This window comes from Motacilla alba, chromosome 14, assembly GCF_015832195.1.
Source record: "Motacilla alba alba isolate MOTALB_02 chromosome 14, Motacilla_alba_V1.0_pri, whole genome shotgun sequence".
Classification (NCBI taxonomy): Eukaryota; Metazoa; Chordata; class Aves; order Passeriformes; family Motacillidae; genus Motacilla; species Motacilla alba.
Genome location: NC_052029.1, coordinates 177633 through 190891, shown reverse-complemented (window position 1 = coordinate 190891; position 13259 = coordinate 177633). Strand labels below are relative to the sequence as shown.

General features: G+C 43.8%; 1 protein-coding gene across 32 annotated transcripts in view; it reads left to right on the top strand.

The window, feature by feature from the left end:
* Positions 1-13259, top strand: part of MAPK8IP3 (mitogen-activated protein kinase 8 interacting protein 3) — a 76427-nt gene that overhangs the window by 50884 nt on the left and 12284 nt on the right. For 13 of the 32 annotated variants that reach the window (XM_038151411.1, XM_038151408.1, XM_038151406.1 and 10 more), the window contains 12 exons: positions 433-490; positions 1456-1608; positions 2916-2997; positions 4712-4863; positions 5461-5517; positions 6047-6217; positions 7673-7799; positions 8623-8718; positions 9931-10092; positions 10998-11163; positions 11616-11801; positions 12826-13009. In XM_038151411.1, the coding sequence (XP_038007339.1) occupies positions 433-490; positions 1456-1608; positions 2916-2997; positions 4712-4863; positions 5461-5517; positions 6047-6217; positions 7673-7799; positions 8623-8718; positions 9931-10092; positions 10998-11163; positions 11616-11801; positions 12826-13009 (1594 nt within the window). The remainder of the gene's footprint in view (positions 1-432; positions 491-1455; positions 1609-2915; positions 2998-4711; positions 4864-5460; positions 5518-6046; positions 6218-7672; positions 7800-8622; positions 8719-9930; positions 10093-10997; positions 11164-11615; positions 11802-12825; positions 13010-13259) is intronic. The other 19 variants (XM_038151402.1, XM_038151425.1, XM_038151416.1 and 16 more) reach the window with 5 other exon arrangements.

The following is a 13259-nucleotide window of genomic DNA, read 5'->3' as shown; positions in this document are numbered from 1 at the left end:
TCACTAGTGTGCAGGACAGCAACTTGGACAGTGTTCTGCTGTCCTCTGTGAAAAAACCATAAACTCTACCTTCATTCTGTGTGAGGAATGATAAAAAATGTTTGCAATAGCTCATGGCTGAACCCTGAGTGACTGCCTTGACTTTCCTGATTGGTATTAGTGAAGCTCTCCCCTCTGTCCCTCCCAAAGAGATCTGTGAAGGTTGGGGTGAGAAGCTAGATCTGAGTTTGGATTCTCTACAGGACACATGGGTGTCTTTGCTGGTGCTGTTTGGTCATTCAGGTAGAGACACTCCACTTTACACACAGGACACGGGAATCTAGGGGAGCCTAACAAAAGTGATTTCTTTTCCTCAAACATAAGTTAGGCAGTGCCACAAAAGCTGCCTGTTTCTAGGAGAGCAGGTGAAAACTACCTGGCCTTTCTTTTCAGGAATGGGCAAAGAAGTGGGCAATCTGCTGTTGGAGAACTCTCAGCTGCTGGAGACCAAGTAAGGAACTGTCGCATGCTCTGACCTACCTGCATGGTTATAAACAAGATGTCACCTTGCAGTAGGTCTTAGCCAGAACTCCTGCCTCACTTGTTTATCTAACTGGTTGTCCTGAATACTTGTTCCTTCACTTGTAGAAGAAGAATTGCTCTCCTAAGGTGTTTCCTAGCTGTTTCCTTTCTGCAGACACTTGGATAAAGCCTCTAGGCATGTGCTGGTAGGGCTTGATGCCATCTGAGATCAGTTGCAAGCTTTATATTCAGTGGGAATCCATGTGTTGGTCTGACCCTCTGTGAGGATGTTGCTGATAATAAGGTTTTATTTGCAAGGTTTGTTATTAGGAAAAAAAAACAGTTGTCATTGTTGAGTTCTTAAATATTTTGTAGTTGATGGAGGAGAAACAGCCAATGTAATGAAGTTGGTTTTTGAGAAAAGCTGGCAAACCAGCTATTAAAGTTGAGGAGCTGGGAAAATGAAGGCCAAGTACTCCCAGTGGAGAGCTGGAGAACCTACTGTGATGGGAAGCTACCAATTTTATAAAGTTAAGATGTTTTAGAGCTGATTGGAAATGCATATTTCTATTGCCATCATCTGCAATTATCCTCAATTGCAGGTGACAGCAATTCTGAAGGGTGTGTTTCAGACTTTCATTCTGCCAAAAATAGATAGGTTGCTCTACACATGCCTTCTTCAGTGTTCTGTCATCTTCTGAAGGAGAGGTTGGTTTGTTAGTCAGGATACAGGAATGGACAAACCTTGTCCTGAACAATTATAGTGACTTCTCTGTTCTTCTGGAGCTCCATCTTCCCAAAGTTTAATTTCCCTTGAGTCATAGCTGGACTGAATTGTGAAACACACTTGTTTCAACTCTCCGAGTAGCATCTGTGACTTTAGTTAAAGATCTCTTTTATGGACAGCTGCTAGTTTTGGGCATTTTTGCTTATTGTCCCTTTCACACCTTTAAGAAATGCTTTGAACGTTGTGAAGAATGATTTGATTGCCAAGGTGGACCAGCTGTCTGGTGAGCAGGAGGTGCTGAAGGGAGAACTGGAAGCAACAAAGCAGGCCAAAGCCAAAATAGAAACCAGAGTCAAGGAGTTGGAGGAGGAGCTAAAGAGGTGAGTGATTACCCCCCTGCCCCAAGGAACTGGGAGTGAAGAGTGGTAAACCCACCTCCTCTGTTTTACTCCATTTCATTCACAGGATTAGCATTGTCATTCAAAGGTACTTTAGAGAGCACAAGAAGGCAGGATTAGGATTCTAAAGCAGCAACTCCAAACCCAGGCTCCCTGGAGTGGAGCATTTAGGGTGTAAACTTGCAATTAAAAGCCAACCAACCAACAACAACCAAAACCACCCAAAGAAGGGGAGTTTCAAGACCACTAGTTTTGAAGGAAACTGCCAAGAACTTGATCCTCCTAGCAGCCAGGATAGCTCTGAGGGAAGTGGATGCCCATTCATTTACTGAAAGAGCTCATACAGAGTTGCACAAGAAATATTTAAATGCCTATATCGGTAATTGTTTCATTGCTCATGTTAAGAGTGAGAAGAGGCAGAAGAGATTCTATAGTCTGATACAGGAATATGCCACTTTTTATCTTCCTTTCAAACTAGAGAAAGTAGAGCCCAACTGCCCAGCAAAGCCTTGGGATGGTTTCACATCCATACACACAAAGCTGCCTCCTGGAGCTCAGAGCAGAACAGTTCCATTGTGGCTGGCTGTGCATGACTGCAAGTGCTCAGGGCAGAGGACAGGTTTGTTCTCCAGCTGGAATCTAGAAGGTTTTGTAGTCTGAGCTCAGAATCACCAAGAATAACACAGACTGGTCTCTGTATTGTTCAGAATGTCTGAAATGAAATTAGTCTTGCAGGCAGGGAGATTTTTAAAAATGTCTTTTGTAATGCCTCATAAAGTAGGAGTTCAAAGAAACTGAGCACTCACTTAAATACTTCCAGTATTTTTTTATCAGGGTTTGGTGTTCTTTAGCATTTTGGCAAACTGTTCTTCACGTTAGGGGCTTTTTTCACTGTATTGAATCACAAAGAATCAGAGAATCTACTGAAACCAGAAGCAGTCCAGCAGAAACATTTAAGCCAGAATTTTCCCTATTGAAAATGGCTCAGTTCTCACCAAATATTTGAATGCAGATGCTGGTTCAGAAACAGAAACTGGCTGAATTCTTCCAGTGGTCAGTATTTTGGTGCTCACAATAAATGTTTGAAAAAAAAAAAAGGGGTGAGGTCGGTGAAGCTGTTCAGAGTAATGTGCTGGAAGAGGGAGGGAAAATGCCAGAGAGGCAGCTCAGAATTTGTACACTTGGTACACATGGTGATGGATGCAGCCAGACTTCCCATAGCTGGTTCTCTTCCCAAAGCCAGCCATGATATCACTTGTTGTTTTGATCCCTTTCTTCCTGTTTCCTAGAGTGAAATCTGAAGCAATTGTTGCCCGACGAGAGCCCAAAGAGGAGGTGGAGGATGTAAGCAGCTATCTCTGTACAGAATTGGTATATGACATTACTAAAATGCCTGCGGGGAAAGGGGGTTGATTTACTTACCTGTATTGCTTCATGTGTATGAGTCCTGAGATGCAGATTGATGTACCTTTGTTAGCAATGAGGGCAAGAGTGGTGAATGGGTTGTGGCTGATGAGCATTAAATTCCTTCATACAACATTCAAACCAGAATCTGGCACAGGGGAGCAGTCAACCCAGTGGCAGTATGACTGTGCAGGATGTAGTTCCAGTGCTGCATGCTAGAGCACTGCCCTGCTCAATACCATCCTAATTTAGAGTCAAGATCTAGTGTGCAGTGTGGATTTTCTCAGAGTGTTATAACTGTCAGGCTTCTCCAGAAGAGCCTGTCCCCATGTAGGCAGTGAAGATGTAGCTGTGAGGACATCATGCAGTGAAATCCAGCTTACAAAGTCAGCTTTGTAAGAGTGACTACCACCATGTCTTAGTGCTGCGTTTTTCTTGTTAATTCTTTTCCATAAGCCAGTATTGCCTGTTATATTGTACAGGCAGAGAATGCTTGTGGGCTGTTCTAGGACAGCTCTTGAAACTGTTTTGGCTGGGATAGAGGCTGTTCAACAAAGACCAACTGTAGCTGAAAAAAAAAAGGCAAATCAAGCAGTAACAAGATTTTCCTTGTAAATGTCCCTGCTAGGACAGGGAATTCAATACATTGACTTATGTCAAGTTACTGTTTTCTTTCTTACACAAGGTATCAGAGCAGGTTCAGTTTTAGCCTAGATCTCTTGACTTACTTGGAGTGAACTTGGTCTGTTGAGAATTTAGGTAGATGGGCACATTTTCAAGTTGTGCTCATGAGCTACTGAAGAGAGTTGGATTTGTTTTCAGTTCAAGTGACAGGAGGTCTGGTTCTTTTTATAATTTAAAAAATAATTGATAAATTCCTTTTTGTTTATACGATTCTTGTTTTGACTAGTCATACAGATTTGATTCAAAGTCCAGGGAGGCTAGAGAGGGACTTGGTTAATTTGTGCTGTTCCAGCTCTCAGCAGCATTTACCAGCCAGGCTGAGCTTGGGAATTGCCACAGTCTAGCACAACCATGTGCCACCTCCTAGTAATGAGTTCCCAAAACCCTTGCAGTCTTTATTTTGGGCAGATTTTTTTTTAGTCCTGTTCTCATTTTCCACTTTTCAAAAGAGACAAAACAGACTTTTACTCATTTTTCTTCCCAACCCAAAGCTGCCTCTGCCCTCATTGGAAGGTCAGTTTGTGTCACCAAAGAGGAAAAGGTGTTTCCTACCTTTTATCCATCTGTACTAACAGAATACCTCCTTGCAGTCCTCCTGAGGGGGCAAGTGGCATTATGTGGTGCTCCCTGCTGCTTGTGACTGGCTTTGCTACTGAATTGAATCTTTGGTTTCCAAATTTCTGGACGAACAGACCACTGTCAATTCTTAGCATTCCTTGCAGACTATCAAAGCACCTTGCTGGCAATAGTCCCACACTGTGGTGTATGTGAGGGCTATGTGTTCAAGTTGGTGGTGATTCTCATTCTAGTTTCCATAGGTTTGCTGAACACCCAGAGGTCCATGGCTGTAGTTTGGAGCTCACTGTCTGAATTAGCTCCTCATATGGGGAAATGGGGATGAAATCAAACAGGGCAGGAGAACAACTAACAAATATGTTTTTGTCCCTGTCGTTCCCGGTACTAACCTCAATCCCATTCCATCTTTTGTTGGCTGAAGCAGTGCTCCTCCCCTCTGCAGGACAACATTCCCATTGCCCAGCGCCGGCGCTTCACCCGTGTAGAGATGGCCCGGGTCCTGATGGAGCGCAACCAGTACAAGGAGAGGCTGATGGAGCTCCAGGAGGCTGTCAGGTGGACAGAGATGATCAGGTGAGGCTGGGTGTTGGGTAACATTCCTGTTTAGGACGGAACCTGTCCATGTTTTACCTTGTGGTCAATGCAACCCCTACCAACACAGGGTTGAGAAATACTGGAAGTTTTCTGGACTTTAGATGCTTTTCTCCTAATACCAATTCTTTCTCTCTTGTTTCTGAACCTGGGCTGCAAATCTCATGTTGCCACCATTATTTGGAGACACTGGACAGTTGTTTGTCTTGCTTGTTTCTTGTGTGCTTATTAATCTGGGAGAAGCTCTGGGGAGGAGTATTGCTTCTGTTTGATGAGTTCTAAAGGCTACGGCTTGAAGTGACTCTAATGCTAGGTTCTGTAGTTCCCACACTGTGGCAGACAGTGTTACAGAGAGTTGATAATCTCGTTAAACACACCTACTTGCATTTCACATCAGCCTTGATACTTTTAAGTATTTGGGTGTGCTTGCATTGAAGACCAGGGCATGTCCCATTACCTGGTGTCTTTTGAAACATGTTAGAATGAATTCTGACTTTGAACATGGCTTCCTTGATGGAAATGACCTGATGCTTGGCAGAGATGCAGAAATTAACTTGGTTCTGCTGTGTTTATCCTTAGAGCTTCCCGTGAGCACCCATCCGTGCAGGAGAAGAAGAAATCCACCATTTGGCAGTTGTAAGTTTTTATGGTTCGTGCAAGATTAAGAAAACGGGGAGTGTTGCCATTTTTACTTCAGACAACAACTCAGTAGACTCTGACATTAATGTCAGATAGAAGTTGGCTTGACCCTTTTGCCTTCAACCCCCAAAAGGGTTGTTGGCTTAACCCTTTTGCCTTCAAGGGCTTCCTTTGTCCTTAGTGAAGTTAAAATCAGATCTGACCGTGCACATTGATTTTGTTTCACAAGCTGAAAAAGTTCATGAGTATCCTGGAATAGAAACTTTCATACTCTGTCCTGGTTTAGGAGGACACACTCACACTCAGTTGTAATAAAGGGCTGTTTTCAGAAGGTACCTATTTCTGGAAGCTAAAAACACCTTATGCCAATCAAACCAAGGATGTAGGTCTGAGTTTGAAGTAGAGCAGTTTCTGTGACAGGCTTATAGCCTTTGATCCCAACCTCCTGCTTCCCGTTTTGTGTATCTATGGTGCATGTCTCCCCAGGCACCTTTTCTCTTACTTGTTGGGCTTTTTCTGTCACTAGCTTCAGCCGTCTGTTCAGCTCTTCCTCCAGTCCTCCCCCAGCAAAGAGGACCTACCCCTCTGTGAATATCCACTACAAGTCTCCCACCACGGCGGGGTTCAGCCAGCGGCGCAGCCACACCATGTGTCAGATCTCCTCCGGCAGCCGCACCCTCGAGTTCTTCCCTGATGAGTGAGTTACAGAGCTATGTGCCAACCAGGCTCCCCTGCAGTTCTCCCAGAGAACAGCAGTGTTTGAAATAAGCTGTTCTCCACTTTGGAAACAGTCTGTGTGATGTGTGATGTTAGCATGTCTCTGTTCTCTGTGGCCTATCTCCCTGAGCTTTCTCTCATCAGTTACTATATGGATGGGTTCAGCAAACCTTGTCCTCCCAAACATACAGTATCCATGGCTTTTCAGGCCATGATGGATCACCTCAGCAGGGACCACGGGAGCTCAAGGTGGCCCCACTCTAGTTCTGCACTTGTATTTGCAGACCGGGGTGGAATGAAGGAGGGTTTTTGTGGTGGAGTGTGATGGCAGCATCAAGACAAAGGGATGAAATGTCTGCACAACCCTTTTGACTTAGGGGTTTAAGTGAAGATAAAAGTTCTCTCCTCAGCATATTAAAGTTCCAATACTTGGTTTTAATTTAAACCATGCTAAAAATGAGCCTCTGGGTATCGCTACTACAGTCTTACCCAAATTCTTTATGTTGCTGACATGAAGGGAGAAAACTCTTCAGTGCTTTACATGACTTCACAATGTGTTCTGCCATTGCAAGGGTTATTTGGTTTCACATGGGGTGTGTTTTTATGGAAGGACTTTGGAGAATGTGGTGGTAAAGTAAGATAACTTCTACAATAAAAAGGATTTGTTGAAAAGACAATGTATCTTGTAGAAGGGTAAATTTAAACTTTTTAGATACCCACTGCCCTTATTTTTTTTTTTTTCTGATGACATCTCACAGTTATGCTGTGGTGTCTGAGTACTTCTCAGCAGTGTTTTACATAGTGGGGCTGCCCACAGGATTAAATTTTTCTGCTGATGTTGTTTGTACCTCAGAATGATACCTTAAAAACCTTTTGAGAGCTGGAACTGACACACAGCATTTGTTTATATTAAAACATGTCTAAAAGCTCACGCATCAATTTTTGGTTTAAGCTTTGCCAGTGCAAACCTGGAGTTGTTACATTGGAACCAGCAGTTAGTGTATGTTTTCCTTGTCAGCAGGCAAAACTTTAAAAGGGATGGAAAAAACCATAGTTGACTAGAATGAGGAGGGAAAGAACTGAAAATGCCTTCCTGATGGAGACATTAGATTAGTAAATTGTAACAGCTCAGCAAGAATTGGTGTGATCTCCTAGACAGGTTTTAGAGAAGGATTATTCCCTGTTTTTGAAGGGCTCTTGGAACATCATAAGAGGTGATGACAATGACCTAGGCTTGCCACATTGCTCAGGTGATGGGTCAGAACTGCCTGTGTCTGCTTCTCAACAGAGTTTTTCTGTCTCTGACTCCCTACATCTCTTTTCACAGCTGGATTTGGTTTGCTGTGTGTGCCCTCCCCGATACTGGCCATACTCCCTTCACCCTCAGCTCCTCTCTTTAACCATCAGCTGGGTGACGCTATGCTTCTCTCCTCAGTGACTGCACGTCCTCGGCACGCCGTGAGCAGAAGCGAGAGCAGTACCGGCAGGTCCGGGAGCACGTGCGAAATGATGATGGGCGGTTGCAGGCCTGTGGCTGGAGTCTCCCAGCCAAGTACAAACAGGTAGGGACCATGCTCTGGATGGGCTGATGGAAGGTGACTTTAGTCATTACTAAGGACCTTAGTCATTAACTATTTAATTTAGACGTACCGTGTGCAAATTTTGTTTGTATGGTCATTGTAGGCACAGACCAAAATGATGTTCTGTATATCTCCCGCAAAGTCAATGGAGGGACGTTCTTCTGCATGAAAGTACTGAAACTGAAAAGTACCCTAAACCAAAAGTCCCCTAAACCAGATTCCAGTTCTTTTTAAAATAAATTTCCTTTGTTATAATTGGGCTGGAACATTAGTTATTTCATTTATACTCTGAGAACTTTTATAGTCATTTAGTATGAAAAACAAATGCAGTTTATGCCCACTTCTTCTCATCAGTAACACAAAATCAAAAACATCAGCCTCATTTGTTGGCTTTTGACACATTTAACTGGTCAGAGACCTCCTGCAAGAGAGGAGCCTGGCAGCATGGCTTGGAGGTTTCAGGCCATAGAGTCATTAAGTTTGGAAAAGACTTTCAAGATCATCAAGTCCAACTGTCATGATGGAAGGGAATACTAGTGTCCTGACTCTCTGCAGGGAGCATCCGTTCTCTATCATCAGGGCAATGTATAGCCGCTGTGGGCCATCACTGGGGCACTGATGATTGTGAGATGGTCTCTTGGGTGTGCTACTCCTCTCCCCTTAAGGACTCTGTTTCACACAAGATATGATAGGAAGCCTCATCAGCAGCCACCTCTGGTTGGTTCTGTCACACTGATTCCATCTCTCTTGCCATATCCCGGTGTTTGCAGCTTTATACTGTCTTTTTCGTCTTCTCTCCCCCTAGCTGAGTCCCAATGGTGGTCAGGAAGACACTCGCATGAAAAATGTCCCTGTGCCTGTATATTGTCGCCCCCTAGTAGAGAAGGACCCAACTATGAAGGTATGTTGTTTCTGCTTACCATGCAGTCCAGAAAGGGGACATGAATAAGCAAAGGATTTGGGTGACTAAACCTGCCATTTTTACAACAATCTCTATTCTTTTGACATTGTATATTCCAAATTCTATCTTCTACTTCCTTTTTTTGAATGGTGATTTGTAGTGAATGTAGGAAAGTATTTTAGGACAAAATTCTCAGCTGGTTCTGGTTGCTAGGTCCCCTGCTGCTCCCTGACATATTTTGCTTTTTTGAGACAATTCATCAACAACAGCAACATTTTATGCTTCTAATGCTTTTGCTAAGACTCCTCAGGGTGTAATGAAAACTAATATAAAAGTTCATGAAAATGACCAAGTGAAAGTAAAAACTCATTTCATCACTCTTTAGATTCTACTGTTGACCAGAATTCATTGGTAACAGACCAGTATTATCTGGAGTAGATTTTTGTGAAGCCATGTTATTAATACTAGAATGTTTTGAGTAGAATTGCAGTTGGGCATAAGCAGTCATCTGTGTAGGTGGCAGACTTACCTGCTGTAACTGGTTGCTTTGAAATAGTCAGTTTGTCATTACTTAATTCAGAGATGATTTTTAGAAGTCATCCTGATGGTTAAATTGTAAGAAAATTTTTATGCTGTTGTTTCTAAAAGGTTCTAGGTGTGATCTTTAGATAATGTTCTGTGCAGCCTCTTTTCTTTAAGGTTTTGGATAAATCTAGTATTTCTGTAGTCCTCTCCTGGGCATTCTCTTAAAAAGCTCCCTAGAAATAATTTAAAGGAGGTTAGCTGGATTTGATTCCCGAAAACTGCTTATTTGGGAGCTAAACCAGCAGACTGTTTTTCCACATTTCCAGAGATGGGGCAGCCACAGGCTTCTCTCTGGGTAACCTCACCAGCCTCACACTCTCACAGGGAAGAATCTCTTTCTAATATCTCATTTAACCTGTCTTCTGTCAGTTTGAACACATTAAACATCTGTCATGTCCTAGCTTGCGTTGCTGCAGTGACTAAAAAGCAGTGATGTTGCTGGGCAGAGATCCTCTGCCTTACCTCTATCAATCCAGATATCTTCTAGTAGAAATCATCAAGATGTGGTGTTCTAACTAAATGTTTTAGATGTTTGACATTTGACAGTTCTCCACAAAGGTGTCTAAATTCAAAGAAACCACAGAGCCTGCAAAATTCTTAGTTCAGATTCCTGCTTCTGTTTCTTAGCTGTGGTGTGCAGCTGGAGTAAATCTCTCAGGATGGAGACCTTTGGAACAGGAGCTTGGGAATGGGCAGAAACTAGATCCTGGGCATGATCCTCTCACCTGTGACAGGGAAGTGGAAGGCGAGGACAACAAAAGTAACCATACATCTCCTGAGAAAAAAAAGGTCAGAAAATAAAGTGGATTTTTTTCCCTCCAATGTTTTTTCTCATTTCATCCCTACCATACCCCTTCTCTCAGTATCTTTCTACTATGCCATAAAATGCTCTTGTACTTGTGGGACTGTGCTATGGTGTGCTGGCTCTTCTGTAACTTTTGGTGTGATTTGAGACAAATCATCCAGTATGAAGTTTTCCAACTTTAGCATTTGAAACGTTTGCAATTTTGAATAAAATCCTAATAATAAGGGCAATTAAATGCTTGATTGAGGTTGCTAGGAAGATTTTATAACCCTCATCATTGTAAATTAATAAATACATTCAGGCAAAGCTTTGTTAAAAGGTCTGTGAGTCCATTTGGGCCTCTTGAGATTTAATCCAGTTCTGGTATTTGGTAGTCTTAAGTGATTTTTTTTTTTCCTGTTTAAAGAACCAAGCTGTAATTTGCAGATAATCATACAATATTTTGTCTGGTTTGTAGGGTTTTTCTCCACACCTGTCTTATACTGCTGCCTTATACTCTCCCGAGACCAGCTTGCTTAAGCTGATCAGTTGGGTGCATCCCAGACTCACAGCATTCTGGATGACTGAATATTCTGTGATACATTTGTCAGACATCTCAACAGAAAAATTAGTGGCCACATTGCTCTTACCTAAGGAGTCAGACAGGCTCTTTGGCCAGTGCTCTGGATACTAGTGCAGCAACATGAATGGAATCAAATTAATAAAAATAAAAATATAACTGATTAGACAACAATACAAAAAAGAAAAAATTCTTCTTTAGTTCTACTGTAGAATAGAATATATAATTTAAAATAAATTACACCATGTGTAAATGTTGCCAAGCACTGTTAAGCTCAGATTGATCCAAGAGAAGTGCTGATGATGCCCGTGTGTGTTTGCTCTCCTGAAGGCAAAGGAGCTCCATGAGATGGATGCCACATCCAGTCGTGTCTGGATCCTCACTAGCACGCTGTCAACCAGTAAAGTCGTGATAATTGATGCCAACCAGCCTGGCACAGTGGTGGACCAGTTCACTGTCTGCAACGCTCACGTGCTCTGCATCTCCAGCATCCCTGGTGAGTGCAGCCCAGGCTGAGGTCTGCACAGGGTCACCTGCCTCACTGAGGAATAATAGATGTCCTCACTTGGGAGCTAACCCCTGGGCTGTGTTGCGTTCTGTAATTGTTCCCCGAAATCATAACCCAGATCCTGCCTTCCTGTAGGACCTTTCTGTGGAGATCCCTCCCTGTTCAGTGTTCATTAAGTCTTTCCGTTGGTACACAACGGGTGTTTTTTGGAAGCAGGACTGAGCCTTGTTGGGCATGGAAGGGCTCTGTACCTGCATTGGATACTGATACTAGGGATGAGGGGATCTGCTGTGGATCAGGCTGCTGATTGATGGTGTGGTGCTTCCCCAGGGTGGTGAACCCTGAAGGATCAGAATCTCCCATCATTAGGGTGACCTCAGAAGTACATTAAATTAGCAGAGATTGCTTGATTTACATGAGAACTTGTTCTTTGTCTTCAGCGGCCAGTGAGAGTGACTATCCCCCAGGCGAGATCTTCCTGGAGGGGGATATGAATCCCGAAGAGTCAGCTGGAGCAGATGGTGTCTTGGCAGGGATCACTCTGGTGGGCTGTGCAACCCGCTGCAATGTGCCACGAAGCAACTGTTCCTCGCGTGGGGACACACCTGTTCTAGACAAGGGACAGAGTAAGTTTTGGGATGTAAAACTTAGTGACATATCAATTACAGCTAATCTTCTCTGAGCTCATGGTGTTACAGCCACATCCTCTTGTCCCCAAGTTAAGCACTTCCAAGGCCTCCAGAATTTTGTTACTACGATACAGGAGTATCAAAGTCCCTTTTTGAAGGAACCCGTGGGTTTCGGGCTGTAAATCCCCCCGGCTAGCTTGGGATTTATGCCCGCACGGATCCTACATAGACGAAGTAAAGGACGAGAAGCGCTCTCTCTCCACGTGGTTCTGATGTCCTGTTTATTAGCTGGAAGGGGACATCTGCATCGTAGGGTTTCCAGGTGAAGGAGAGAGAGAATGCCCCAACTCAAGGGACATTTATACCCGCGGAATGGGAGGCGGGGACAGAAGGCCACACCAGTGGGGAGGGGCAAAGGGAGGGGCTTCAAGGGACAAGACCACAGGTACAAGACTTCAGGTGTATCTGAGGGATACGCCATCTGAGAAAAAAAGGGGGGAAACATTTGTATAACATAACACCCAGTGCAGAACCGAATAACAATCTAGTGCATCACAACACCTTTTGGTACATTTCTTCTTAGAGCCTTCCTTTCTTCTCTGACTCACATGCTGCGGCCTGGTTGCAGGAGTCATACAGCAGAGTATTTTGGGCATGTGAGATGTTTGCCCTGCTACAGGTGCTGCTATTCTGGTTGCTTTGTTCCCTGAGTGTTGGGAAGCCAATTAAGCTCACATGCAAATCATACTGCTGCCCTTGCCGACTTCATACTGTAGTGACAGCCTTGGAGCCCTTCCAATGCTGTGCTATGCCAGTCACAGATTATGGTTCACTTTAAAATAGTGTCTGTTTCCCATCCAGGCAGAAGATACCTGATGAGATGCTGTGTCTGTGGCACAGGCTCAGGGCTTGATTGAGTTTGGCAAGGAAAGATAAATTAAAGAATGGACAGCCTGATATCTATATAGTTAACTCACCAACTGATTCTTCAGCATGACTCACATTGTTCATTGTCCTCCAGGTGAGGTGGCTCCTGTCTGCAATGGGAAGATCAACCAGTCTCAGTCTACTGAGGAGGCAACAGAGGCTACAGAGGTACCGGAAAGCAGTGCCAGCGAGGCAGAGCTGACACAGGCCCGGCCTGGGCCCCTCACCGAGCATGTGTTCACAGACCCTATCCCAGCCCAGGCACCCAGGCAGAATGGGTAGGTGAGCTGGGGTCAGAGTAATGGTTCTGTTCCATTACTGATCTGTTTTCATAAGCTTTTTGGTAAGAGAAGCAGCCTGATCTTCCAATAAAGTTCAGACTTCTATCAGTTTTGTGCCCAAGCAATTTTACAGATGGGATAACAGGGAAGGAAAAAAATGTAATGAAAACAGACATGGCTCAGCCTGCAACTGACTGGGTCAGCTGTTAAAATGCAAATATTTGACCTCTCACTATGAACTTGGACC